Source organism: Cyrtonyx montezumae, unplaced genomic scaffold, assembly GCF_038088225.1.
Source record: "Cyrtonyx montezumae isolate F1298 unplaced genomic scaffold, pur_monq_1.0 scaffold_22, whole genome shotgun sequence".
Taxonomy (NCBI): Eukaryota; Metazoa; Chordata; class Aves; order Galliformes; family Odontophoridae; genus Cyrtonyx; species Cyrtonyx montezumae.
The window spans coordinates 1,529,248-1,556,715 of NW_027071959.1; the positions used below are offsets into that span (position 1 = coordinate 1,529,248).

Consider the following 27,468-nt stretch of genomic DNA (forward strand, 5'->3'; position numbering starts at 1 on the left):
TCAGCACCGGTACACTTTAATTTGTCTGTTTTCATCCAGCCCTAGTTGAAATAGGCTGGAGCTGCTGGCAGGACGGTTCTCTGTGCCTGGGAAGAGAGGTCTGACAGCTGGGTGAAGGAAAAGCATGGCTTACACAAGGGATTAGCAGGCATGAGCACAGCCAGGAGACAGGGCAGGTACTGAGGGGCAGGAACCAGCCTCAAGCACACGTGCTGCCTTCAGCCTGCTGCATCCAAGTCAAATGGAATTAGAGGGGGATTATGGAATTCAAAGGAGCACTGTGCTCAGGACAGCATGCGCTACCAGAGGGCCTCAGGGATTTGCTGCTAATATCAGTGTACACCGCAAAGGAGATACTTACAGCATAATGCTGTTACGACACAAACCTGGAAACATTCCCATTAGGTTTCACTCATTTATACATCTCCAAATTGAGCTGGACAGGACAACTCTCCACCAGAGAGTCCAGGCTCTCCCTGCACAGCCATGCGACCATCTCACCTTGCAAGCCACAGCTGCCACACAAAGCTTTGACTGCACCTCATGGCTCCCTCACACCAAGCTGCCCAGCAGAGGCTGCCTGATGCTAGGCTGTGTCAGCTGCACCAACAGCATGCCTACAGCACGAGGCAAAATTCTCACATTACCATCTCCAACTGTTGTGTTCCACTATGGAAAAGGAGGGGAGAATATCTCAGGTAAGTACAGCTCAAAGATGGAAAAACCAGGTCACTCGTGCTTCAACTGCTAAACAACATTCTCTTGCAGAACTGGACACTAAAATAGAGGCTAAGGCTTCAAAATTGCTGTTCAATCTTTTAGTGGCTCCTGATTCATTCACCTCCTGCTGCTTCCTCCTACCTGCTACAGGAAGCTAGAGTGCAATTAGAGACCAAATGCAGGCAAAGGATACGACACTGAATCCTTCTTGAAGTCTTCCAGCCATTTCCTGTTGGCCTCAATCATTCCTCGAATACTCATCTTGCCTGACTCATGGCTCCGGAACATGCGCATCTGCTCACTGTTGTGAGAGAAAAAGACAGCAGAAGTGAGAAAGAGGCTTAGACAGAAACAATCCCAGAGATGAGAAAAAGCATGGCTAAAGAAAGAGCTGAGGTTAGCAAGCAACTTCATCTAAGCTCTGAACGCTCTGCCCAATCACATCACAGAGAAGGGCTGTAGCAGCAACAGCCCCCCCATCCCATCAGGCTGCTGTCCTTCCTTCAATCTGTGTAGCATCAGGAAGGCGCAGGTGGCAGCCTCCAGTGTCACCCCTCCAGTGTCACCTGCCACAGCAGAGGCAGCCTGAGTTCTGCCTGAGACAGCTGGCAGACCTGGATCCTGCTCCTGGAGTTAGTGTTATCAGCACAACTCTGGCTTCTGAAATAAAGCTGCTGCCTCAAGGCATGTGGCAGTGAGTAACCAACAGTCTCTACTTCATCTTCTTAATATCCAGCTTGTTTCACAGAACAAGTAAGAAAATCATCCGATCTAAAAATTATTCCAGAGAAATAAATGCAGCACAATTAAAACAGAACACTCAAAAGGACACTTACCGTGCAGATACATATCCCAGCTTGTTGTCTGAAGGACCACGATTTCCACTGCACGATGGGAACCCACCTGGGAAACAGACATTAAATATTGGTCCTCCCCTAAAAATCAACAGGCTTTAAATCTGAATGCAATTGCCTTGTGTGTTATGGACACACTGTTCCTACAAGCAGAGTCATCTGCCAAGATATCAATGTTGTTATTAAGGACACTGAGAGGGTGAATCTCTGTCTCCAACCCACGGGAGGCTTCTGGTGAAGATCTGGATTCCTTTCTGCTCATTCCCATAATAACTTTTCTTGTGCATGTATCAGAGTCAAACTGTTCTGGAGGCAGGATAACCTGGTTGGACATACACTGCACTACCTGGAATGAGGATCTCATTCTTGATCTTGTTAACATTACTCTTAACAGCAATGCAGATTGGCACAATGAGCTGATAAGAATGTGCAGGACTGAAACTGGAAGCCATAAGCAAACAGTGAGATGGAGTAAGGACAGGAGACCTACCTGGGAAGTACTTGCGCCACTTCTCTGCCAGGATGCGGTCCACTGAGCGCTCAGCCTGGAAGGAGCGACGGGAGCTGAGCCCAGAGCCCAAGGCCCACTGGTTGGGCACAGACACTCCTGCGTGGGGCCCTGAGGAGGCACCAGCCTGCAATCCTGCCGAGGAGGTATATGCAGAAAGAGAAACGCCATCACAGGGCACCTGCAGGGGCAGCTGCGATGAAGTGAAGAGCGGGGACTGCAGGATGTTCAGAGAACTCAGAACGTTGAGGATCCCATTCAGTTCACCAGTGATGTGTCGCACGGAGTTTGTCAAGTACTGGATCTTGTCCTGCTGTAGGGCAATCTGTACCTCCATTCTCAAGTCAGCTAGCAGAGGAGAGAAGGGAAAAAAGGCATGGCTGGGAAGGTGAGGGAGACACTGTCTCCTAAGGAGAAAACTCACTCTGCACTGTGTCACAGTGAGCTGAGTTTGATCAATCTCTACTCAGTGAGATACAGAGCACCAGAGATAAAGAATCATTTGAAAGAAAGAAAGGAGGCAAATAGAAAAACACAGCAGCAGATATGGGAAACTGCAGCAGCTCGTCCTGACAGAGATGTGAGGAGGACGTCTGGACACTGAAAGAGCATGACAGCTCTGTAGCAGCAGAGAAGGAACAGATAAAGGCACATTTTATACTCCACAATAAAAATAGGGGTAGATTTAAGAGGCAAGTTCATGCACAGATTCCATCCCTCTCGTACACTGCTACAGGCAGGAAATAAGTTTTTCAAGCAAAATTTTATATACAGAGCAGTCTCAGTCATAAATAGTAAAGCTGCCTTGGACTCAAATGAGCACAAACAGGAACAGCCTTAAATAAGTCTGAGAGGCAAAAGGGAAAGCCAGACACTGCCAAAAGCATCGGGCACAGAACATCAAACCAGTCAGAAACTTACACTTGGGCAGGTGTACGTTTGCACTGGACACGCTGTTTGTGCCCTCAGAGTTGCTGAGATCAAAAGTCACCATCTTCTTGCATGCAACACTGTTCAGCGTATCTTCATCTGAAAGCTGATAAGGAAAATGCTGCATATAAAACCTGCTTTCTGCCTCTGAACAGGAAAGCCATTGGAGTACTGCCTACAGCTCATCTGAGCAGGCAGGTCTGCATGGTCAGGCACAAAGCAGGTGAAAGGAGAGCCTTGAGAGCTCCAACAGCAACATTTGAAAAGTAAAGAAACTGTTTGGTCTCTGGAAGAGGCATGTGCATTCACTGGAGGACAAATTTAACAGATACATGAACTGGCCCCTCTAGGCAGAAGTCAAAATGTTCTGTGCATCAAATATGCCTTCTATCCCTTGCATGGCTGGGTTATCTCTCTGCACCAACTCAGTGTGCTTGGCCACCAGAAGTCTTGTGCTTTCATATCTACACCACAGCCCTAAGGCCACATGGTCATGGGCAGAGCTGGGCAGATTCCAAGGGCTGTCCTGAACAGGAAAGCAAAGCACAAGAGGTGACCTAGCCTTGTTCTCTCTGGGCAAAAATCATGCAGATTTTTCAGGTTGCTTTCTGGCCACATGCTTAATACTGAGTTCAGAAGTCATCAGCAAAGGGAAATATTTGCCACCTTGCCCAAGATACAGATAGTTAATAAAATATCTAACAATTCTGATTAGAATTCAGTTCATATCACATTCTGCATATCAGCGATAACATGGATTTGCTTCTGACCTAAGAAGCTTGAGGGCTCATTTAGCAGAGTTTTTTCCCAACCAACTCAAGCCCTGATGCCAGCAGCCCTGACTCGCAAGCTGCAGTCATGGGACACACTCTCCCTCTCAAACCTCAGACCTGGTGAATCACATGGATCACTGTCTCACCATGTTTGCTATTCTCTCCAGCTCTTTGACTTGCCTCATCACTCCCACTCTTCCTTACAGATCCATCAATCTGCTCCCAAAGCACAACCTGGCCAAAAGCCCTGCAGAGACCCCTGCCTATGGAGGAGGCCAGCAGCTCTGCAAATTGTGGGAGCAAAGCTGGGCAGGTCCAAGCAGGGTGCTTGTGCTTACCTCCTCCAGCGAGGAGGACTCCAGCTGACTTTGTTTCTCTTCCTCCTTCAGCAGCACCTGTCCTTTCTGCATACCTGACTTCATCTTGTCCAGCTGCTTGGCTTCCTGCAGTGGATCAAACAGCCATGCCAAGGAGGAAAATTACCCAAAAACAACAGGAAATTATCTACTTTAGTGGTCACAGTGATTTTCACCACCTCTTTTCTACCTGGCACAAGGAATCATGCTGCTGGAGCAAAACTGCTCCCAAGTCTTGCAGAGCAACAAAAAGAAATGTGCAGAAAGCACATGGCTTAGGCAAGTTTGCCCCAAGGAAAAAGGGGTGTCAATTCCTAACCCCACATCCAACAGAGTTGACAGCTTTGCAGCTAACAGCTGCACATAGGAGCACTCTGTCACTGCAGGAAATGAAGATTCCCTGTCTTTGGTTGGTGTAGCAGCAGAACTGACAAGTACTCAGGGGTTGCTTTTCAGGCAAGAATGAAATTGCTGCAGAACTACAACTGTGAACTTGCACCTACTGATGGGGATGGGGGCCTGCCAGTGCTCAGTGCCTCACCTCTTCCAGGTTCTTGTGCACTCCCCCCAGGAGCTGGGACTTGTCAGGATCTTGCACCACCTCTTGTGCTTTCTGCATATCTTGGTGCCACTGCTGTTCTGCAGCTTTCAGTACCTTCTGTCTCTTCCTCATGGAGTGGGTCTGCTGCACCAGGAATTCTTTGGCTTTTCTGATGGAGATTCCTTCAGCAGAGATGTAGCTCCTGACACTGTAAGAAAGAAACAGGTAGACTTCTGGCTTTCTGTGACAGAAAACAAGACTCATGCAGCTCCCTCCCCCAAATTAAACTGTGCAATGCATATAAAGCCAAGCAAAAACATTTGCTTCTAAGGCTCAAGGAAAAAAAGTAAAAACAAAAATAAGAGCCACATTTTCTGAAGTAGCTGGTACACAGATACTCACTGATCAGACTGGAAGTTGCTGTCTTCACGGCTTTGAGAAGGCAGGGAAGCAGGCTCTCTGGATGAATGCTGAAGAATTGAAACATTTCAAAAACTGATAGATATGTTCAAGAAAACTGAACCTTATGACACCATTAGAATCAAATTAGGGGCAAAAATTCTGGATAACATCAATGTATTATTGCCATGATCCAAGACTAGTGCTGGGGATATTTTTATGTGATATTTTTTATTTTAAGAAGCAAGAGACTCAAGTCCTGCTTTTGACTTCAAGGGCACTCAGGCATCCCACACTCCTTTTCCCCTAATATTAGGCAGAAAGCAACAAGAGTAGAAAACATTGATGTCTTCTGGCAAAGAAGAATGCATCAATGCATCTGAAACAAGTTTAGGCAGAAAGAGCCAAGGCTGGAATTTTCACAAAGTTACAGCGTCAGATCTCACAAGGCAAATGTCTTAGCAGACAGCTCTACTCACAGCTTGAATAGTTTCTCTCGGGTCTTTATCATGGAGCTCAGCTTTCCTTCTGGGAGATTCCACACTTTCTTCTGCCTCCAATCCTTTCAAAACCTCCTGCTTGCTCCTGACAGCTGCCTCAAGCTCACTGCCACATGAAAAGGCAACAATGGCAGCAATTCATTAGACTGCAGGTCCTCCTAGCCCAGTAAACTACCTGCAAGTGTCCAAAGCAACCTCCAGATTCCAGAAAGGAAAGGGCCAGACAAGAAAGATAAGTGGGAATGCAGAAACATACTGATGACAAGGACTCACAACAGCTTACTGCAGCTGTCTCATACAGCTTCCCACATACAGGAATAAACGTGAGACTTCATAGAGCAGTTTGCAGATACAGACTTCTAGATCCAGGGCTGGGGTACATCAGACACTAGCAATGCAGCTTGACAACTACCATTAAGTCAATCTCCTACTGCCACTGGCTCCTAAACACAACTGTTGCTCATGCAACACCTCCAGTCAACACCAGTTATCAGGTAGGTTTCGGGCACAAGAGGAAATCTCTCACACAAAGACACACACCTGTCACGTTTCTGCAGACTCTGGCTTCGGGTCTGCAACAAGTTCACTTGGGCCTCCAGCTCAGCTTTCTGATCCTGGAGCTCTTGGAGAGCCTTACGTAGCTGCTTGATGGACTCAAGAAGGTCAGCCTGCTCCTTCCGATTCTCCTCTAGGTGGAGTTGAGAAGATAAAGCAGCTTCCTAGAAACAAACAAACAAACAAAGCTCTCAGCCTTCCCTGACAACCAAGTGAAAGCACACAGTGTGCAAGAGACCTTCACTACCTGCACAGCTCATGGCAGGTCCCAGAGCCATACACACATCACACATCCATCCTGGGGGAACAAGACTGCCTGCTCTTTTGGGGAAACATCTCTGAGCTAACCAAGCCCCCAGCAGGATGGCTCTTCAGGCCAAGCTGAAGGGGCAGGAAGAAATTTGCAAACTCACAATTTAGAAAACAATGTTTTGGTTTTTTTTAAGCCATGGTTCTAGTGTATTTCCCTCACCCTCCCCAAAACCAAAGCAATACAGATCCTCTCCAGAGCCAAGGTATACATACATCTCTTTCTAGCTCAATCCGTTCATCTTCATCTAGCAGCTGCTGCTTTTTCTTCCTCAGAGCCTCCTCCTACATACAGCAGAGAAAGCAGGTGACTATCAGATCATAGGGATGCCAGTAGTGGAGACTGCTGATGCTCAGCAGCACTTGAAATACAGAAGTCAGGCCTAATTTTCAAGACAACTCAAATTTACCCAAACGCTGTTGTCAGTTTTGCTTCATCCCTTCCCATCCAATTCTGTAAGTGACAGAGGGCTCGTACGCTGCCTCCCAAAGCAGGGGAGCACACTCAAGGCACTGACTTTCATGACAAACAGCACTAACTGTGAGACTGTGCTAGGAATGCTTAGCCCTCAGGATACAAGTTTTATCTTGAAACTTGGTAATTTGGGCAGTAGATAGGACCCACAAGGAAGCAGCCAGGGGAGCAGCTCAGGCAAGGAAATGTCTCAAGCCCAACAGGACCAACTCACCTCGCTAAGAAGCTGCACCGATTTTGCTTTAAGATCCTTCGCACGTATTTCAAGCTCGTTTTCTGAATCCTGGAGTCTTCTCTCCTGCGCAGAAACATCAGCTTAAAGAGTGAATGGCACAAGCTGTTCACCCAGCAGGTAGAGCTCTACCACCAGAGGGATAACCAAATATATCAGGAGAGCATGACCTGTACTTGTGCTACCATTGGCTACGGAGGGTGGCAGATGCATAAAGGTATCACAGTATCCAGGCCAAAGCAGCCAAGTCCCAGACTGCCAGGCAGTGCTCTCCTCACCTTCTCCTTATATCTGTGCTGCAACGAGGTCAGACGTTCATCCAACTCTGCCTGCAGAGCTTTCACCTCCACTTCATGAAGCTGTCGGAGACGTGCCATCTCACCTTGCAGGCCTTCAAGCAGCTCTGCTCTCTGCTTTTTTTCCTGTTACAGAATACAAACAAGAAATAGTGGCCGAGTGAAGCTCTTCAGAGAGCCAAGAGCACGAACCTCTGGTCACCTCTGGGTAACCATCGCATCACACAACACATCCTCAGTAAATATCTGTTTCAGTAAGATTAAAGCCTTGCTTATAGGCACAGTATTGTTAAGACGATGGCTCAGGAAAGAAGAAATGACCCACGATAGTCTAGGGCTTTGTCACACATTGCTGACTGTGTGACAAGAGGCTTTCCAGAACAGGCAACTATAAAACTACTAAAAAGCTTCTCTAGTACAGAGGTCCACAAACACATGTGGAAGCTGCCTGCACAGAATGCTTTGACAGGTTAACCTCATAACCTGAGCCTCAGCTTGCTTTACATGGCAGCAAAACCACTAGAACAAATGAGGTGTCCCAGTTCCAGGAGTGGCTATGATAAGCAGAGCTGGCAAGCAGCAGTGCCAGCCCAGGTGCAGTCCAGCTGACCAACAGTGCTCTCCCAGTTCACTGCTCTTCCCCACAAGTACCTCTTCATCATATTGATCCCGAATCCTTGCTAGGACCTCCTGGTGCTCCTCTTTCATCCTTTCCATTTTCCTCTCATGGTCTTTTTCCACTTCCTGGCGTTTCTCTCTCATAAGCTCGCTGAGCTGCAATGACGACACAAAGAGGCCTCACTGAACCACTGCACTGGCTCCCCAAGAGAGCAGCTTCCCACAAGAACAGAAAGACTGAATTTCAGAGAACCTTGCAAGTGGGATCAGGCCACAGCCTAGATAATAGAAAACAAGCACTCTGTGAAAGGAGATGCTGCAGGAATGCCCCTTCCCCTGATACGCACCACTGTCACCCTTGGGCAGGGGACTCTGCATCTCAGACCTCACCAAACACCCAAGGAGAGCAAAGAACTTTTGGCATCCAAGATGAATACTTGCCTCACATTCGTATTCTGCTACTTGAAAAGCTTTCATCCGCACTTTCTCCTCTGCTCTCTGTAAGTCTTCACGCAGCCAAGCCTCCTCACTCCTCTGTGCCTCTGCTATCTGGGTTTTCAGGCTAGAAATGACCTGCCATGAAAATCACCCACGGAGACTCGTCACCCTCCTGACAAGATCTCTCTAGTGCCCTCTTACAAAGATCAAGAAACATGGCAAAGATCAGTGTGTACAGTCTCACCGCCCTCCACTTGGAACACACCCAAACGCTGAGCCAGACCAGAACCATGTGTAGGAAGTAGAAAAAATTAATGCCACCCTTCCTGAACACACTTGGAGATAGAGTGGAAAGAGAAAGCAATTGACATTCTAAAGATGCCACTTTTACCTCTTGATGCTTCTCTTCTGCTGCAAGTTTCAGCTGCTGGAGTTCAGTTGCAAACTGTTCTTCCAGCTCCTCTGCAGCCTACAGGAACATGAGCCAAACAGTTTGCTGAATATCCTCTATTTATAAGGACATGCCACACAAGATGCAGTTGCAATTAACATCTATCCACAGGCATCAAAAGCACAGTGAACCCCTTTCAAAACAATACAAAATACTCCTCTCTGGATGTTTTCCCTTCCAGAAGATCTCAGTGGATCTCAAGTCATTCCATCCCATGGAAGGACTACGAACTGCCTCTATTCAAGAACCCAAAGCCCTCCAGAGTGCTAAAGCAGCACCCAAGAGGTAGTCTAGCCTGATAAGATAGTTTGCTTTAGCTCAGCCAAGACAAACAATGATCTTTTTTTCCTTCAGATGCAATGTGAATATTTAATCCCCATTGTAAAAAAAATGAGGGGAGTACTCCCCAGCCCAGCTCTAACAGCATGCCAAACATCCTTCCCTTGTGTTTTAATGGAGTCATTATCAAAGCACATGCAGGTGTTACTTAATCTTATTTAACCTTAGCACTGCAGTGCAAGCCAGATCAGCATAAACAGCAAGGGTCTGGCACTAGCTAGTAACAAACAAGCCTCACCTTTTTCTTTTCCATTTCTAATCTCTCCTTAAGCTCCCTTAGGAATTGTTCCTTCTCTTTTTCCAGCCTGATCATTTCTTCCTGCTGAGCTTCCTCCATTTCCAGCTTCATTTTCTCCAAAGCAAGCTGCTTCTTCCTCTCCAAGTTCTCCTTCTCCGTTTCCTGCAGACATTCCAACTCTTCTCTTAGTTTTTTCAGTGCCAACTCTTGCTCTGCCCTGGTAGGATTGCAACAAGAGCAGAGAAGCCAGTCAGAATTTGGTACTGTTTAGGAAACAGAGCTAAGAGAAGATCAGACATGAAAATTGCAGAAGAAATGGAGAACCAATGCACACTTTGAATCGCAAGTGCATCAGCAAAGGCCTTGGGAATAAACAGCAAGGATGCTGACGACATGCAAGATGCTTCCCTCCCAAACCCACAGTTCATGTTCCTAGGGATGGCAGCTTCCTGCTTGTTGTGGCAAAACTCTTCACCTTATCTTTTTCTTCTCTGCCTCAGTCTCAGAGGTGATGGTGGCTCGCAGTTTTGAGAGTCTCTCAGTTTCCTCCTTTCTTATACGTAATTCTTCCTCCTCAGAAACCTTTGCCAAATCCTCTTTCAGAGTCCTGAGAGATGAGCAGCCAAGAAGATAAAAAGAGGGAGAAAAAAAATAAAAGGATCAGGAAGCTTGTAGTGCCTTCAAACCACCTCCCCAGGGCATACAGATCAACTCTCACAAGCTGTATGTGCCCAAGCCATGCATTCCCTAGGTTCCAGACAGTTAATTCCCTTCCAAACCTTCACAATTTGGCTGCTTGCACAGGAGACACAACCCCTGAGCATCAAGCTCCTGTGGTATATTTTAAAGGTGCATTATATCACCACCATAGGTGGCACCTTTTTGCAGGTACATAAAAATCAGCTCTATGAAATGAAGGCAGATTCCCAGCCGAGGTAGCTGGAAACATTAGTATAAGCTTCATGCTTTTCCACGACACCCTTCTTCCCACTGCTTAATTCCTGCTCAGACATTTCTCCCTTCAGGTGCAATTTTTGTCCTCTTTTGTGCCCAGGGCAGCATTCCCACAGTGCTTCATGTCAAGGAACCTTTTCTGGCCAGGTGTGTGCTGCTAAGTGCTTACAATACAAGTCCTGAGAGACAAATCCCCCAATACAGAGGGTACCACTCCTATTGCTGTTCTGCTCCCCAGGTTGCCATTAGATCTTCTTGCACTGGCTGGGTTTTGCACATAGAAATCCATGCCCTATTCCTTAAAGTCTTGTTTGGAAGTCCTTCTGTAATACACACAGTACCAGAGCTTCAAACAGTTCCTCTGAGGTCACCTCATCTCCTCTAATGCCCCAATTTCCAGTCCTATTACCACCATTTAGCCCAAGATTTGAAAGTCTGCCAGGCGCTAAAGCTCCAAGCAGTGAACTGGAAGCTTTTCCCAGGTTAACAATAAGAGACAAGTTCACAGCTCTATGAAAGTTGCATGTGCATCGAATCATAGCTCTTCTGACAGGACACAAGGAAGATGCTCTCTTGTCTGTACAAGGGAGCATGTTTTCCTCAGGAGGACTGCACTCTGCTTTGAGCATTTGCAGCACTGAGAGCTGACCACTACCCATTTCAGTATGTGCAGATCCTTAATGTCACTGGCAGCATGAAGCCCCATACTCCTTTACACCTCAAGAGCTCTATTCCTGCCTCCTTCACCCACAGCTCCACAAAGCAGCTCTCATTTCAAGGTGGCCTATAACAGCACAAACTTGCTGCAACTAGCAATGAATCACAACTGGGAAAGACTCAGTTGGAGAAATGGGAAAAACAAAAGAGTACCTGAGGGATTTTTCTTTCTGCTGATAAAGCTTCCGAGTTTCTTCCTCCTCCTGTAGCCTCATCTCCTCCTGGAATTGCTGGATTTTCTCCTTCTTTGCTTGCAGTAAGTGCATTTTCTCTTGCTCAATCTCTTTCTCCAGCTCTTTGGCTATTTCCTTCAGAGATTCTTCACTGGACTGGTTTAAGGACTGCTTTTGTTTTATTCCTTTCTCAGGTTGCCTATCAAAAAGAAAAAGCTCCTTTGGTAAAAGGGTGAGAGAACTAAGTAACACAATGGGAACCAGCAACATTCCCACACACAGTATCACCTCCAAACCAAAAATCTCAAAGCCACCTTCTCCACAAGCTTTCCTCTCTATGAAGGGAAAGGAAATGCAGAATCTCCACTGGATTGCAGCCACTTTTTTTGCTGCTGTGGAGCACTTGCTGTTTCTCTCACAGGAGGTGAGGAATAGCAGTGTAGGCAGGCAGAGGGCACGCAGGTAGAAGACAAGCTTGGTACAGAATTCATGCTGTTACTGTTCCCTACGACATGCCTGGAAAACAAACCCATTCCCATGCTTGCCAGCCAAACTCACCAGCCTTACATCCTGAACTTTTGCTGCTGTAGACACAGGAAAGCATTTTTTACAAGGCTGTTGAGGGACACATAGCACATCCTCCAAGCTCCAAGCAGCACTTTACCTCAGATAACTGCTTGGGGATGTTCCCAGGCACCACCGGCTGGAACTCTTACTGACTTCAGAACTCTGACTGGTAATAGGAATAGGAATTAATCCTAGTCTGAACAGAACATAGGTCCTGAACAACTCTTATTTGGGCCCACCACAGCCCCCCTCGTGAAGGCAACACAGCCTCACCTCACAAAGGATCTAGCAGCTATGAAATCCCGCCTAGGACCATAAAAGCAATTGCAATCAGAACCAGTTTCTAACCCAAGGATTGGCAGTACATTTCTAATGGACCAGGTATTTTCTGCAATTGCAATCTAAAGTGTGCTGGGAGTTTGCCAGCCCTAGGCGACAGAAAGCCCTAAGCTCTCCAAAAATTAAAAACCGATCTGTTTCTAATGACGTTTTTTTCTTTCTTTTTTTTTTTTCCAGACATAGAGTTACAAAATCATAAGGTCTGAAAGAGGCTGAAAGGGAAGAGGGAAAAATGAAGATTAGTCTAAAGGACAAAATTCTTATTCTGTGCTAGTGAAAACTGAAGCAGCAAGGTCTTCTCATCATGCTCTGAGACTGCTTGCATAAGGCAGAGTTCTCTGTCTTGCCTGGAATCAGGGAAATAACAGCTCTAGTAATATAACCTTGAGTCAGAGAGAAAAGGTTACTTGTGCAGCCATTAGCAAAAGAACAGAGAGAGAGGAAAGGGTAGCAGGGTCCTGGAAAAATCCTGTTTCACTAGTGCTCCCCTGTAACACTGCATGCTCCAGGCCAACTGCACAGATACCTACAGGAGGTGCCATTTATCAGGCTGCCTTGCAAAGCACCTCAAGCACTTCCACCCTTTTATCTGTTCTTTTTGCTCTAATTTTTGTTCAAATAACTATCCAACCAACACGTGCACCTTTACACAACTGCGAATAAAAAAAAGGAGATGCTGCGCTCGACTTCAAACCAAAGATAACAACTCCACCACTTTGTCTTGATAGATGCGTTTTTCCAATTACTTCTCCTGATCTGTCATTTGACACAGAAAGCAAAGTCAGCATGTTCACTTCTACTGAGAACTTTCATTGCAGTGAAACTGCAGGTACCCATCAGCAAACTCCACCAATTTAGCACTGTGACAGACCACTGGCTTTTGCAGAGAAACTGAGCTCTACCATCTTCTGCTCTGACCTCGTTATCCCAAACCAAACAGTGCTGCCAGTGACTCTAAAAGTGAGAGGACTTTTTTTTCCCCCTCCCTCCTTCCCATCTCAGCACTACTCAGCAAGCAAACTCAGGATCAGTGAAAAACTGTTTATCTAAGGTGTATAAATGCTTAGCCTCATTAGTGACAGTGGTAAGGAGGCTTTTCCACATATAAAACAAACAGATCTTTTTCCATACCACAGTCCCGTGCCACAGACCCCAAGGGCTGAGCTGCTGTTCTCACCCTCCCCAGGACAGACTGTTACCTTGGCACTCTTGCCAGCAGAACAGCTGCTTGGATTTGCATGCTGAGATGCTCTCAAGCTTTGCTGTGCCCACCAAACCGCATCTCCTAGCGTGCCAGCCTCACATAGTAAGTTCAAATAAAGGGGAGAACAGAAAAAAAGGACAAAAGCTGCTATGCATACAACACTAGGGACTTAAATGAAGCCCTTAAGCTTTTTGCGGTGCTGGAAGTTCTTTCAGATTGATTAGGTCATCCAGCAACTCCTCCTCCAGCTCCTGGGCCACAGCCTCCTCCTGATTGGGATTTTCTAAAGCGACACACTTCTGTTCTGATGCTTCACAACCACTTTGATCCCTCTCACTTTGAAGCACAAAAAAAAAAAAAAAGGTAACAGAATACCAGATTAGTACAGATTAGGTTCTAGTGATTGCCCCAAGTAGACAAAGAGAAAGGGAAGATGGGATGCACAGCTGACTCAAGATGGGCAGCCTGCAGCACAAGCTCATGCCTGCCAAGGGGCCTCATCTGCCCAATATGGGGCTGCCAAAGTCCCAACAAAGCTCCAAACCATTCACACCACCTCAAGCACTGCCAGATTCACAGGCAGCTGAAGGTTTAATTTGTCTGTCAACCTCAGATCGTCGAATCTCTTTGCTGGATTACCTCCCTCTCTTTGCAAGTCCTTACAGAATTTCCTCAAAATAAATCAGCTCTATTAGTAACACTCACATTGTTGTCTAAATTAGAGATGGAAATACATTGGCAGGCATGTTTACTTGTTAGAGTCTAAGCAAGCACAGAGTGGCTGCACAGGCAGAGCGAGTGGAGAGGACTCACAGCTGGGAAGCAGGTACTAAGTGATAAAGAGAATTCCTTGGGCAGAACACATTTGTAAGGACCTTCATGTGAACAGCTCCTCCAAGCACAAAGCTTTGAATCCCAATTGCACGCAGTCATTAAGATGGACTGCAGCTTCTTCTGTTCACAGGTTTTCCTGGCATAAGCAACAGCTTGGTTCCCAATGCCCCGGAATGCTGTGTAGCTCTGTGTGGAAGCTAAGAGTTTTGACACAATTCATCTATAAATGCCACATGTTACAACTCTCAAAGGCAGAGCAAGGTGCTCTAGAGACCACAGAGCTCTCTGATCAGCACAATATTACAGTTGTTTCAAACAAGTTTTCACAAATGGGGAAAATAGCCCCCCTAGACAGCCCAGTCTTCACAGTAACTAAAGGCTGGGAAAGCTGTGCTGCTCCTGGGGTTACAGCTGTTGCATTATAAAGATGTCCATACAGCAGGATAACAAAATAGCTTAACATTTATGCTTGGCCAAACAGCAGCCAAGTGGCTCTAGGACTCCTCTAAGGAAGTGGAAATGAACTGTTCTCATTGGAGCTGAACTCTCCTGCCAAACCAGCACTGAGGGAGGCTGGGTCCCAGAACCTGCAAGGTTTGTTATCAGGCAGTGGCTAGGACCTAACTTTCCTATGTTAAGTGCCACAAGGCATAACACAATGCCACAACACAGACCATTATGGCAAGAGAGTGACTTTCACAGCCTTAAGTTAAAGCCAGATAGCAATAAGGAAAATAGAAAATCCAGCTTCCACATCTGGGAGTAGTCATGAGGAAGTGAAAGGGAAGCAGTTCTGCCATCTTCCAAACCAGAAGCTGAAACAGTGCTGAAATCTGCTGAGGTGATACTAAAGGGTTGGTGGGAGGAAAGAACGATTGAATGGAAGAGACTCTGAGACACTGTAGGATCTCAGGGTGCTCTGCAGGGAACTCCTGTACAGGTTACAGTGACCTGAGCACAGCAGGAACAGACAAGACAGGAAAGTCACTTGGAGCTAGAGCTGCCTATGCCTCCTTTCTAGCTCCATTTGTACCATACCTCTCAGCAGCTTCTGTTCTTTTGCTTTGCTCTGCATCTGTACTGGCTTTGCTTTGGTCTTTTTCCTCTTCTTTCAGCTCCTGGGCCTGCAGGTAAAAGCAAACAGTGTGGAGTTTGCTGGCTCCTTTGCCATCAAAGCCTCTCAGGACCTTACAGTGGCTCCACTGGAAAGCAGTACCACTTGGGTCCAACATAGCAGCACCAAGACCAGGGACTAAAATGCATCCACAGGGCACTCCAGAACGCCCAGCTGAATGCATCAGTTTCCATTCTTGCATGTAACCAAGGTCTTGAGATATCACAGAAACGCCTAGAGAAACACTTCCATCAGCACAGAGACATCAGGGATTGCAGCTCTCCAGGTTGCATTGCTATTACTGGTCTCAGGGTTGTTTTTTCAGTACAGATGATGAACTCTCTGCCAGCACAAAACACTCTCAACATCAGCTTCGGTTGTTTATTCCCCCCCCCCCCCCGAAGGTCATCTTACATATCCAAGTATCCATAAACTGTCTGAATAATGTAGGACAAATCTTTTAAAGCTGGAATGTCGCATATACAAACATGAAATAATGTACTGTGGCCATAAAGAAAACTGAAGCATTGATTGTGACCAGAATTACAATAGTCCTGCCCTGCATCCTGGCTCCTACACAGACCATGATGGGCAGTATACTTCATGCAGTCACATCTACCCAGAGACTTCTGAACACTCTCTCCAGAAGAGATCAGTCTGGATGCTGCTGACAAAGGCAGTCCCTCAATAACACACTCAGATCGACTTCAGGGGGCTTGCTTATGGAATAGGAAATACTTAAAATGACAAATATTTGAATATAAAATAGTCAGCTGCTCCTAGTCCCACCTGCCATCTACAAGGCATCTCTGTCCCCCCAGCAAGGACATGCAGACAAACACACCGTGTAATTCACTTAAGGAAGGGGAAACAGATTCCCTCTTCAAGCCCTCAATCCCAAATGCCAAAACACTAACAGCTCATCCTGCCTGCTTAGATTTCTGGACGCTACATCTCTGCTCCCCAGAGCCCATCCACAAATTCCTGGGGACCACAAACAGCAGGTGAGCTCAGCCCTTGCCATGCAGGAATGTAATGTGGAGCAGGGCCAAAATAACACAATTAAAACAGCAGTAATTTATGCAAATGTTCAGCAGAGCAAACAGCAGAAGGATTCCCTGCAAGTGCTGTCACCTTCCATCACATCAGCATGGTCAGAACACTCCCAGCAGCTCCCCACCACTCCAGACTAAATAAGGATTTCAATTCCTGAGAACTGGGGAACCCAGAAAACATCACCTAGCTCAAAACAGGCTCTGTCACTTCTGCCTGAGAAAGAAAAGAAGCCAGAAAAATGAAGAATTAGATCTTCTGGGGAATAAAGATGATGAGTTACAGGTAACACTGCTGAGCCCATGCCTGGGACCTCTGCTGCACTCCTGTGTCCAACATACCTTCCTGGAGCAACCCCTCCCCAGAAATCCCAAACTGCAGGAACCTCCAAACAGATCTGGGAAGCTGAACAGAGCACGTGCCAGCAGTGAACAAGGGCTGGATTTTAAGCCCTGCCTGTGAAATTCCCAGAGCCTTGCCCCTCTCGTTGCCCCAGGACTGCCAGCAGTCCGCAGGAAGCACTGAGTACTGCTGGCAGCTTGGTTTTCTGTTCTGCTCAACACCAGGCTGAATCCCAAAGGAAAAGCCTTATGCTCACAACACAAAGCCAGGATTAGGCTGTCTCCTCCCTGCACAGCACAGTCCCCAAGGGGCCTTGAGAGGAGGATTTCTATGGTCTCCAGCATGTGACAGCTCCGATGCCATGCCTGCTTCCAGCTCCTCACCACTATCACCCTCAGCTCAACAACAGTGCCAGCAAAGCAGGATGCCAGAACTTTAAATGCCTGCTAAGTGAAGGGTGAAAGGAGCAACCTTCCCACTGCCAACAGAGAAGTCAAGTCTAGCAGACAGCAGCCCACACTGCCTCTGCAATCTAACACAGCTCCTGCCAGAACACACTAACCAAAAGCCTCCAACATTGTGCACTTGTAGTGCCATTGAAGAGGTCTTTTTTATTTAAAAATAAATAAATAAAATAAATTTGGCAGTATATTCAAAGTCCATTACATGGAAATAAACATATTCCAACAATCTGGAGTCTCGTTTCAAAATAGCCTCTGTCTTTTGACACAAAAGAGCAGCTGCAGTTCTGCAGGGGGCACCATTTCAAATCCACCTCTCCCTCCTCAAGACAAGGCTGTAATAAACTCAAAATGTGTCTGCTCCAACAAGACATTTGTATGCACGATGACTGTGCTGTAGCAAGAAGGAGAGGGGGAGAACACAGCAGGCATATGTTTTGTTTTCCCTTCACATCTGATTATGCTCATTATTAGGCACAAGAGGACAGGTGTATTCTCCAGACAACCTAACAAACTGGATTGCTCCTCTCTGCTGGACAGGTGGTGAGTTTGCCACTCAAGGTCTCCTCCAATGCAGCTGATCAACTCACTTACAATCAGAGCAAGGCTGAGTAAACCCCAGCTGGAGCCTGACCCTCTGCCTCGCTGTGCAGCACGCTCTCCCAGCCAATGTGCTGATGAGCTGAGATGGAGCAGGAGAGGGATAGCTGGCAGGGCTCAATAGGAGTGTGGGGCTGAGGAGAACAACTTGGCAACATGCTGAGAAGACGAGGATAAAAATCACAAGAGGCACAGTAATCTTCAGTCAGAACTGCCCTAACACAGCTACATATGGGGCCAATGTGATGGAGGAAGCAGACGTGTACACACATATGTACACTCTTTTATATGCCACAGACTCACTGAAAGGATCCTATTGTTTCCCCTACACGAAAGCAGACAAGGCAGGCAAATGTAAAATTAAGTCTCTCTGTCAATGGAAGGTAACCTCCATTTCTTCATTTTCTGCCACTGTGCTTTGTTACACAAGTTCTCTTCATCTGCTGAAGAGAAAGAATAGGACAAATGCACTCACAACAGAAAAAAGCAGAACAGACTCTGCTTCCCAGCACTTCCCAGGAAAACCAGTTATCTACACGTGTACCGGGGGCAGTGAAGGCACACACTTGTGAGCTTGCACACACACATCACCCACAAACCACCTCTTCCCAAGAGTATGATACTCGTGTAGCTGCCCCTCACAGGAATGGCTGCAACTCCCTGCATCTCTGCACACACAGCACTGCGCTAGAACTGCTTCTCTAATCCCTCCCCTAAAGTCAGAGTGCTGTGTCTGCCTCAAAATCTTTATGCCAATTGCCTCATCCTGACACAACGTGGTGTTTTAACCTGCCCATTCCAAGATTGGTCTCCAATCAGAGATAAAGCACTTACCTTGCACAGGGGGCTGCCTAAAGCAGGAGACAGAGCACTCACATCCAATACACGCTCAGAAAACCGACTCTGGAAAGCCACATCCTGAAGAAGAAAGAATAGGATCACTGCACTGGTCCCTTGAGGGATCCTGACAGATTAGAAAAAAACCTGAACACAGTTAGGAATCCTCGTTCGTCATCCCACTGACAGCAATTTCACTCAAATATCCAGTGCTACTACAATTAGAAAGCTTTACAGGACACAGGGCATGGCTACACTGAGGTTCAGGCCTTCATCCAAGCACAGATTATATCTGTATTGCAGTCAGATGGCCCTGGCAGCAGCACAACAGCAGCAAGTTGGGTTTTGTTTCCCGAGCTGAAGGGGCACACGCAGGTAATGCAGGAACTGCTACAGAGTGGTGAGTCTTGCCATACTACCTCATGCAATCTTCCATGCCACAGATCACAGCAGGCACGGGTGATACATGACACACCACATCTATAGCCCGTGACCCTCTACTGCTCTACTTCCCAATATTGTTGCAGCTCTTCTGAGATATTTTTTCCTAGAAGTCAGCTCCTGCAAGTTGCCCACGGGCTACTCACTCTGAATTCTCCCTACTGGCAGAGGCTGTGGGTTCACACACTTGGCTGCACACACAGCGTGTGAGAGAGCACACACGCATGCCCATAAACAAGCTCTAGAAAACGTATTGTTTGATGCAGCAGCTACTTGCCAACACGGGCTCATACAAACACTGATAGATAATGATATTCGCAGCCATTTTCTGGCCATGCTGCCTCAGCTCCCACTGGCAGATGGCAGCAGCAGTTTCCTGCAGAGATGAAGAGATGCTGATGGGCACTTCACCCCTCACCTCAGGGCTACCCTCCTCTATGTTCTCCCCCTGGAACCTTCGGGAGCCAGGACTCTCAGCCATACACATTTCCTTTAGAAAAAGCTGCTTCATCCCTTAAAGCATGATTTTACATTGCATATGATTTTCCATTTTGCAATTATCCAAGTGGAGTCCCAGCTATGAGTGACCTACTTTGCCAGGGCTATTACCTCACTCACAGAATGAACCTGCACTTTTCTGCAATTTCTGCTCAGTACAAGTCTCTCATCACACCTGACTACAGAAGTACCACAAGCCTCCTACCAAGGGCAATACATATGTCAGGACCTCACAGGCAGACCTGGAAATCCTTCTGAGTGCCTGACTTGGGTCTAGCTTCAAACTGGGAAGCACAGCTCTGGAGCTAGAGGACTTCAGAGTGAGAGCTGGCTCCAAATACAGATAGTTCTTGGCCAAGCCACTTCATCTGATACAGTCTGTGCAGGCCCGGGAATTTGCTAAGCAAAGGATGCTTCAGTTTTCCAAGAGTCTTCCTGAATATTAAAGAGAGGCAAGCAGAGAGTGACACCAGTGACCTGTGCCATAGCAGCATGGTCAATACATGAGTTAGGGATGCAAGAGATGGCTGTAACCTTGGGGCTCCCAGAGGGATGCAGAGCCCTCCCACAAGAAATAAGGAACCCCTGGTCACTCACCACATGCTGGATCAGCTCCTGGTCTAAGTGGTTAGAAGCCTGCAAGTCCTCCATGAGTTCACTACTCTCAGATACCCCAGAAAGCTGAAAGGAGATATGTACATGTGTTAGCCCTGCAGCTTCGTTTAGGCATTTCCAACTAAAAAGACAACAAATGATACCTGGAAGACAGATCGGTCTCTGTATACCATAAGGAACTAAAACAGGTGAATGAACATATTAGGAAACACTGAGGGTGTAACCCACAAGGAATCACAGAATGCCACAAAGGACACGTGAAGGAGATGGGACTGGGGAAGGCAAAGAAGTGCTCTTCAAATATCCCTGATAAAGGCACTTGCTTACTGCCTCATTCCTTCTGCGAGGACCTTCACAGTTTTGAGAAGCCCCTGGGCCACCAAGCAAATTGGGAAGCCACACAGAACTGGGCTTGTTCCATGACTTCAAAAACACAGCACCTTGCTGTCCCTGCCTGCAGTGCAGATTCCTATGTTCCTAGTCACAACAAAACGATACAGAGCTGTTGAACATTTACACCCATGCAGTCCCACTGACTCCAGCAGACCTAACCAAACATGTAAACAGAGTTTTATAAAAGCAGTAATTTTTGGTTTTAAGCTCTTCAGGAAAGCGTATCTTTTCCAGCATCACTTACATAGTTTATCGTTTCTTAGACACTACACTCTAGAGAAAACACCAAAATTATCAGGGAGAAAACAGGTTGGAGAGGCACCATTTCTCAGGTCTCATTTCAACACCTCTGCAACAGAACTGGAAGGTGCACATCTGACACCATGGTTGCAGGGTCCAGGCTGTTAACCCACCTGCATCTCGTGATGCAGAATGGTTCATCTGCCAGAGACTGCACAACCGAGTGCCTCGGTGCAGCTCAGTGCTGACTGCCAGCTCTCCTCCCTGACTGAGCTGCAGCTCAGGAGCCAGCCCCTAGGTACAGCCCTTCCCCACTCTGACCTCACACCTCCCTCTCAGCATCCTCCTGCAGAGCTGTAAACATCACAGCTGGCAGCTCACTTTACACTTTTGCCCCATCTCTACATAAGCTGAGAGAAACAACAGAAGGAGAGAAACAAAGCAGTAGAGACAGCTGAGCTTGGTGTGAACTTCATTATAAAACCTGCTTGCTTAGTACAGATGGCAGCACTGAAAGCTGAGACTTATTTCTCCTCTAAGACTTGAAACATGCGTCACAGTCCAGGGTTTTTGCCTGTCAGTTGCTTTGGACAGCACTTTGTGTATGCATAGAAGAATATTTCCTAGCTCAGTACCGAAAAAACCAAGCTGGGAATTCAGAGCACTTGTGCCATCCGCACCCCCTCACAGGTACACGCTGCTGATTAGGAAAGCACTTATGCTGACTTAACAGAAAATGAGTGCTCCAAATGCTTTCCTGAATCAGGGCCTTACAAAGCAACGGGAACAGCCACAGCAGATCCCACACCAAACCCAACCCCAGCAGGCAGGTCACTTACTTTGCCAGCATCCAGCCTGCTGTCTGCTTCCACATCAGCTGCTTCCTCCCTCATTTCATTTACTATATTTTCATCAGCAGACATGGTGTCAACGGTGACAGCCAGGCTTGCCAGCTGATCTGCTTCAGCAGCTTCGGCATCTGGAGATGCAGCTTGAGGTTGCCCAGGACTGCCAGGCACGTCTGTCCCTGCTCTTCTCCCTTCCTCCAGAGATTGTAGCAGCTGATCAGCTGGAGCGACATCACCTTGCACCTCAGCAGCATTCTTGCCCAGTACTTCATTCCCAGTGAGTTTCCCATCAGATTCCTCTTTGTTCTGGTCAGACAGGGTATTGTGAGCATCTCCGGAAAGGGCTTTAACTGGAGTTGGAGGACATGTGTTGCCAGAATCAAAGCAAGACTCTTGCCCTTCTTCAGCATGTCTTGATTCTAAAGACTCTTTCTAGGCAGCAAGACAAACACAATTACAGCTGTAACATTCTCTACTCTCTCTCACTGGGAGGATGCTGGGTGAAAATAATACGAGCTCTTCTACAGCAAACAAAAAAATCACAAAGCTTTGGGTGACTTCAGCAAGACCAGCTTGATTTTATTTTCATACAGGCTCTTTCAAAGGAAAGGAATGTTAAGACAAACTCATTCATTTCCTGGGGCTGAGACTACTCCACTGCTTTTGTAATCACCAGTAGCTAAGTGTGAGCAGTGGCTGCTGTAGGGACCATCAGACCCTGAGAGCTCTGCAGTAGGCTTTTATATTGAGTCTGTTCAGTGAGAAGTGGAAGTTCTGCAAGAAACTTCACACAAAATAACTAGAGAGGAGCAGGCGGGATGCAGCCTCCCCAGTTTCCAGTGGGACAAGCTGAGAACAGGCACTGATTTAAACTGCTACTCAAGTTCCAGTTTGATTCAGAACTCTACTAAGATATTAGACTAAGAAATGTTTTGGGTTTTTTTTTTCCCACTGGCCTTGGGAAAAAACAATCCCAAGCAATAACTCAGTCACCCAAAGGTTCAGCTGCATCTCCCAGCAGTGGGGAGGCCCACAAAACTCACAACAAAAAGCGTAATCGCCAGGAGGATGCAGGGAAAGGTTCCCTCATCGGTATGCAAACAAAACTGCTAGCTCTTCCTACTTTCTCGCTGTTTTATTAATGCTGTGGTATCTTGTCAAACATTAGCTGCATCCACGTACAGCGTGTACCATACACAGACTGCATATTTTAACGATGTATTTTTATCAAAGTGCAACTGGAACGCTGTCAGTTTTGAACGCGGAGCTGCAGCAAACTGAAAGGCTGTCCTGGGCACATCATTTGTCTGAGAGACCTTCTCAGGGCTGAGAGAGTCATCAATCAGAGCAGAGGGGAGGACAGAGAAACCAAATCACTGGGTACTTTCCAAAAAAACTACAGTTCAGAGCCTCACCTGCAATCTGCCAAGTAATAAATGAAAGCTTATGGCCTGCTTCCAGTTCAGTGCCTGGTTAGCAGAGGTTCACAAACACCACTGAATCACTAGCCAGCCACAGGAGGCCTTTCAAAGGCCTGGCTAACATCTCTGTTCCAGAACCAAGAAAAATGTATGTGATGGTGCCATTCCTTTAGTGATACTCCAGTGGGCCCATCTTCATGATGCTTCCTTTTATCTGGGGATAAGAGCATCTGGAATGACACTAGGTGTGCTTCTGTTTGGACAGATTTGGTTTGGAGTTTTCATGAGGGCCTTTCCCCAGGACAGCCGACAGTGTCCAAGAAAAGACATGCCAGATGGGACCAACAAGGATTCTTTCACTTAAAAGCCATAAACAGATCTTTCCCTCTGGGGAGCACACATAATATACAGGTGTATCCACTGATGCTCTGCACACACAAAGACCTCTCTCCAGTAAAATTTACCTCAGTTACCAGAACATCCCAGAACAATTTCTTTAGCTGGTAGATTTCTATTTTAAGGACAGATGCAGAAAAGACTTCTGTTAATGTTACACCTTAATGATGACAAGTGTAGCTCTCCAGAATAGGAAACTATGACAGTCAGACACAGTTGGAAGAGAAAGGAGGTTTTCCTTGTGTGTGAGACCACGGATTTGCTACAGATACTGGGGCAAGGAAGAACCATCCAGGTTATAATTGGCTTTAGCTGATCTTTTCACAAGCTATAAAGCAGCTCACCTGCATCTGAGTGATGCTAACTAATATGGAATCTCTGCCTATCGAACACATTATTTCCAGACTTCCAAGTGATCAACATAATTGGAGGAAAACAAATAGGGAAAAAAAACCAACAACCCACACGGATACCAGTGGGATCGAGTTCTTGGAAAAGTGTCCAATTCATGGATGAAAAATCAGTGCAGGCAGCAGCCAACAAAACTGCATCTTATTCATCTCCCAAAAGAGGATGACTATGCCACTTTGGATTTTAACAGCTTGAAGATGAGAGATTACAACAAAAACCTTCACAATCTTTCTATCTTTAAAAAGAGAAGGAAGAAAACAAACCACCCATACTGCATACAGAATTCCTTTGCAGGCTGAACACGCTCTCCCTTTGCTTCCTGATTTCAGGCTGATCCCAAGGCAGAGAAGAACAGAGTGGGGTAGGTCTGGAAGCATTTGCTCTTAAGTTTACACCTCTTTCCACACACATAATAGTTTAAGAAACAAGCCAAGCAACAATCAGATCCACTCCACAACACTGGAAGCTGCAAGCAAAGCTCTGCATCATCATGCAAGCAGGGCTGCAATGTCAGAGCCACTCATCACCTCTCTGAGACTGCCAGCTTCCTCTGTGGGACTCCTCTGGTCCTGGAGATGAGCTTCAGTGACATCAGCCAGGCAGCCGCCACAGTCCTCCTCTGCTTTGCTGTTATCCTAGTGAATGAGGTAACATCTGCTAGCCAGTACTCACATAGTACCCTTCTGATCTGGTGGGATCACCTGCCTGCGACAGTCTGAGTAAGAACTGAGCACAGCAGCCCTTCACTGTGCTTACCCAGGAGGCAAGGGAGCCAGGCTATGACATACCAGTCCCTTTTAACTAGCCACTGAGGCACTGATATTTTACAGATGCCTTAATGCCCTCAGAACTAGCAACACTGCTTCCTGAGTATACATCTCTGCAATAACACGTATACTGTATTGCATAATGTTTATTTACAGAGAGAGCTCCCTTTCACACATCTCCATCTGGTGAGAGAGCTTTGCATGTTAATCCCCCATCACATAAAGGTCCCCCTCAACTCCAATTGTTTACCCAGAGATTGACCTGTACAGAAGGCAGAGTGCTAAGGCTTCCCAAGCTGCAAGCACTGCAGCCTGTACACTACTCCTGCTGTCACAGGACTCTCACTTCAGGACCTCAGAGATGCTTCCAAGTCTTTTCCTCCTCCAGACCCTTTCAGGACTATCCCTACACCTCAGCACATCACTACACTCTCACACTTCTTTTCTCTGAATATGGATATTCAGCCCTGGCCCATAGACTTCACGAAACCAGCTTTTCTCACCCCACCACTTCCTCCATTCCCCTTCCACAGAGCTTCTTTTTATGAATTCTTTCCTTCTCTCCATTTTGGAACAAAGCTGGAGAGATGGGATGCGGGATGAGAGCTCACTCATAGGAATGTTTTTCTACTGCCCTCTCATGGAGTTACAAGTGAATGATATTTTCCATCAGGGCACTAATATTTTATCAGGGCTGAGATATCACCAATCTGAGTTACTAGCTTTTGAGAAGCAGCCTGGCTGTTGGGCAGCAATTGCCATTTTATAATAGATTCCTGAAGCCTTGCCATGTCACTGAAATGCCAAGACAACTCTTTGCTCCTGGACACATTAACATTTCAGTGACGAATTGAGCTCTGACAGGCTTCTTGTTTGCAGATGAGAGTCAAGCCTTTTTTGTTCTGCTTTTTTTTTTTAAACATCCACTTCATTAAAAACATTTGCAGTTCCTGTCCAGCTCTGTGAATGAGTTCTCCAAAGTACTTTACAGCTTAATTTTCTGTATATTGTGAAAAGGATGAGGGAAACAGTGAAAACGTTTTAACAGAAATTAATTTGACTTTCAATTGCTGAAACAGAATTTTCAAAGTGCTAAGAAAGGATTAACGTCAGTGCAGACAGACTGAATCACTAGAGCTGCTTGCAACGCACTTCACATTGTCCCTTTGTCATCTTAAGCCTGATCACTGCTAAGAAAGTGCTGGCAAAGAATGAACACCCGCAGGGAAAGCAAAATGTCTGCACGAGGCAATGCCTGTACTGAACTCATTGCTGATGCTGAGAGTCTGAGCAATGTAATTTATCAGCAGGGTAAGATACAAAATGAGTTTTATGTTACCACGCACACAGAAATATCCACATCCACATCCAGTCCACAATGAAGTTCCTAAGAGATTCTTACATAAATGAATGACAATGTGAGGATGGTGTCTCCAGACTGAATTCCCTCTCCACTCTGCAAATGACAATGCTGTAATTTCTGCTGAGAATAAGCCTTCCTTCTACACTGACTGAAAAAAAGCAACGAGGAAACAAACCATGCCCCTTCCTCATCAATCCTTCCTCCCACAGCATGAGCAGTGACACCACTCAGATCTGAGACTCTTCTTTGTCATTCCTTGGAAGAAATGACTTCTGTCTTGCCCATCACACCTTTGCTTTAAGTTTCTCTCTTTCTTCACTCATCAGGAATTAAAGCTCCACCTTGTGCAAAGGTGCTGTCAACACAAATGCTATCTATCAGACTGGAAGCACACTCCTTCAAGGACAAATCTGCCTTCTGATACTCCCTGAAGAGGGGCAGTGATGTGGGTATTTGGTTTCTCATACCTGCCCTCCCAGCCCTGCTGTTGTGCATTCTTCTCCATCAGCCCTGATGCAGATTGTTATTCCTCATGAATTACAAACACTTCCTCTGCTTCTGTTCCTGGGCTCTCACACTTGCAGCCCACACATGGGCAGTGCAGTGTCACAGCTCCTCTTCTATCTGGGCAGTTTCACATACCTGTTTCATCATGTCTTTCTTACCTCAGATCCAAAGCTGCGTCCAAGGGCGCTGACATCCACGTGCAGGTCTCTGAACATACTTGTTGACCAATGGAGATTCTAAATTTATTTAAAAAAAAGAAAATGGCTGAAATTGAGTTCTCTGTGATCCCAGAGGCTGTGCAGAAGGAACTTGAGGGTCTGTAATCAGTGGAAATAAGGGAGTAGAGCCAGAGAAACATACCACAGCAATAAGCCTACAGACAATTCATTTTGGAAATGTGTGAGGGCAGATGTGGATTTACAGGGAGTACAAGTAGAAAACAGGATGAGATACTTTTTGGCAACCAAGCGATACACACAGGAAGCACAGTGCAAATTGAGGCCTGAAGTCAAACTGAACCACCACAGTCAATCAGCCATTACTGGAGTAGTATCACAGTTTTCCACTCCTTGAAGCTTCAAGCACTGCAGTTACTGACATAAATGAGGAGCCAATACAAGCCAACTACCTCACTCTCACTGTCTTCTTCATTTCTCTCTTTATTTACAGCCATTGTGTTTAAAGAACTCCTCTCTTCACAGATCAATCCCAGTAACTTCTTGGTCTCACTAGTGGGCTTACAGGTCCCTCTAGGCTGTGAAATCAAAAAGAAAGGGAAGTCAGAGGACAGGTAAAATAACAGGGGAGATAGAAGCTTGCAGAAGCAGAGAATAGAAAGGAA

The 27,468-nt window shown here is 46.4% G+C and overlaps 1 protein-coding gene across 1 annotated transcript in view; it reads right to left on the bottom strand.

Annotated features, from left to right (window-relative positions):
* Positions 1-27,468, bottom strand: part of CEP164 (centrosomal protein 164) — a 33,863-nt gene continuing 6,395 nt past the window's right edge. Inside the window, 26 exon segments of the mRNA XM_065738419.1 lie at positions 1-100; positions 914-1,021; positions 1,557-1,623; positions 2,065-2,430; positions 3,004-3,118; positions 4,124-4,228; positions 4,683-4,890; positions 5,085-5,152; positions 5,561-5,687; positions 6,122-6,300; positions 6,662-6,730; positions 7,135-7,218; positions 7,431-7,574; positions 8,100-8,222; positions 8,508-8,615; positions 8,896-8,973; positions 9,533-9,749; positions 10,008-10,139; positions 11,357-11,575; positions 13,667-13,822; positions 15,359-15,444; positions 18,725-18,808; positions 20,264-20,347; positions 21,754-22,194; positions 24,518-24,625; positions 26,786-26,863. Coding sequence (XP_065594491.1) covers positions 1-100; positions 914-1,021; positions 1,557-1,623; positions 2,065-2,430; positions 3,004-3,118; positions 4,124-4,228; positions 4,683-4,890; positions 5,085-5,152; positions 5,561-5,687; positions 6,122-6,300; positions 6,662-6,730; positions 7,135-7,218; positions 7,431-7,574; positions 8,100-8,222; positions 8,508-8,615; positions 8,896-8,973; positions 9,533-9,749; positions 10,008-10,139; positions 11,357-11,575; positions 13,667-13,822; positions 15,359-15,444; positions 18,725-18,808; positions 20,264-20,347; positions 21,754-22,194; positions 24,518-24,625; positions 26,786-26,863 — 3,654 coding nt within the window.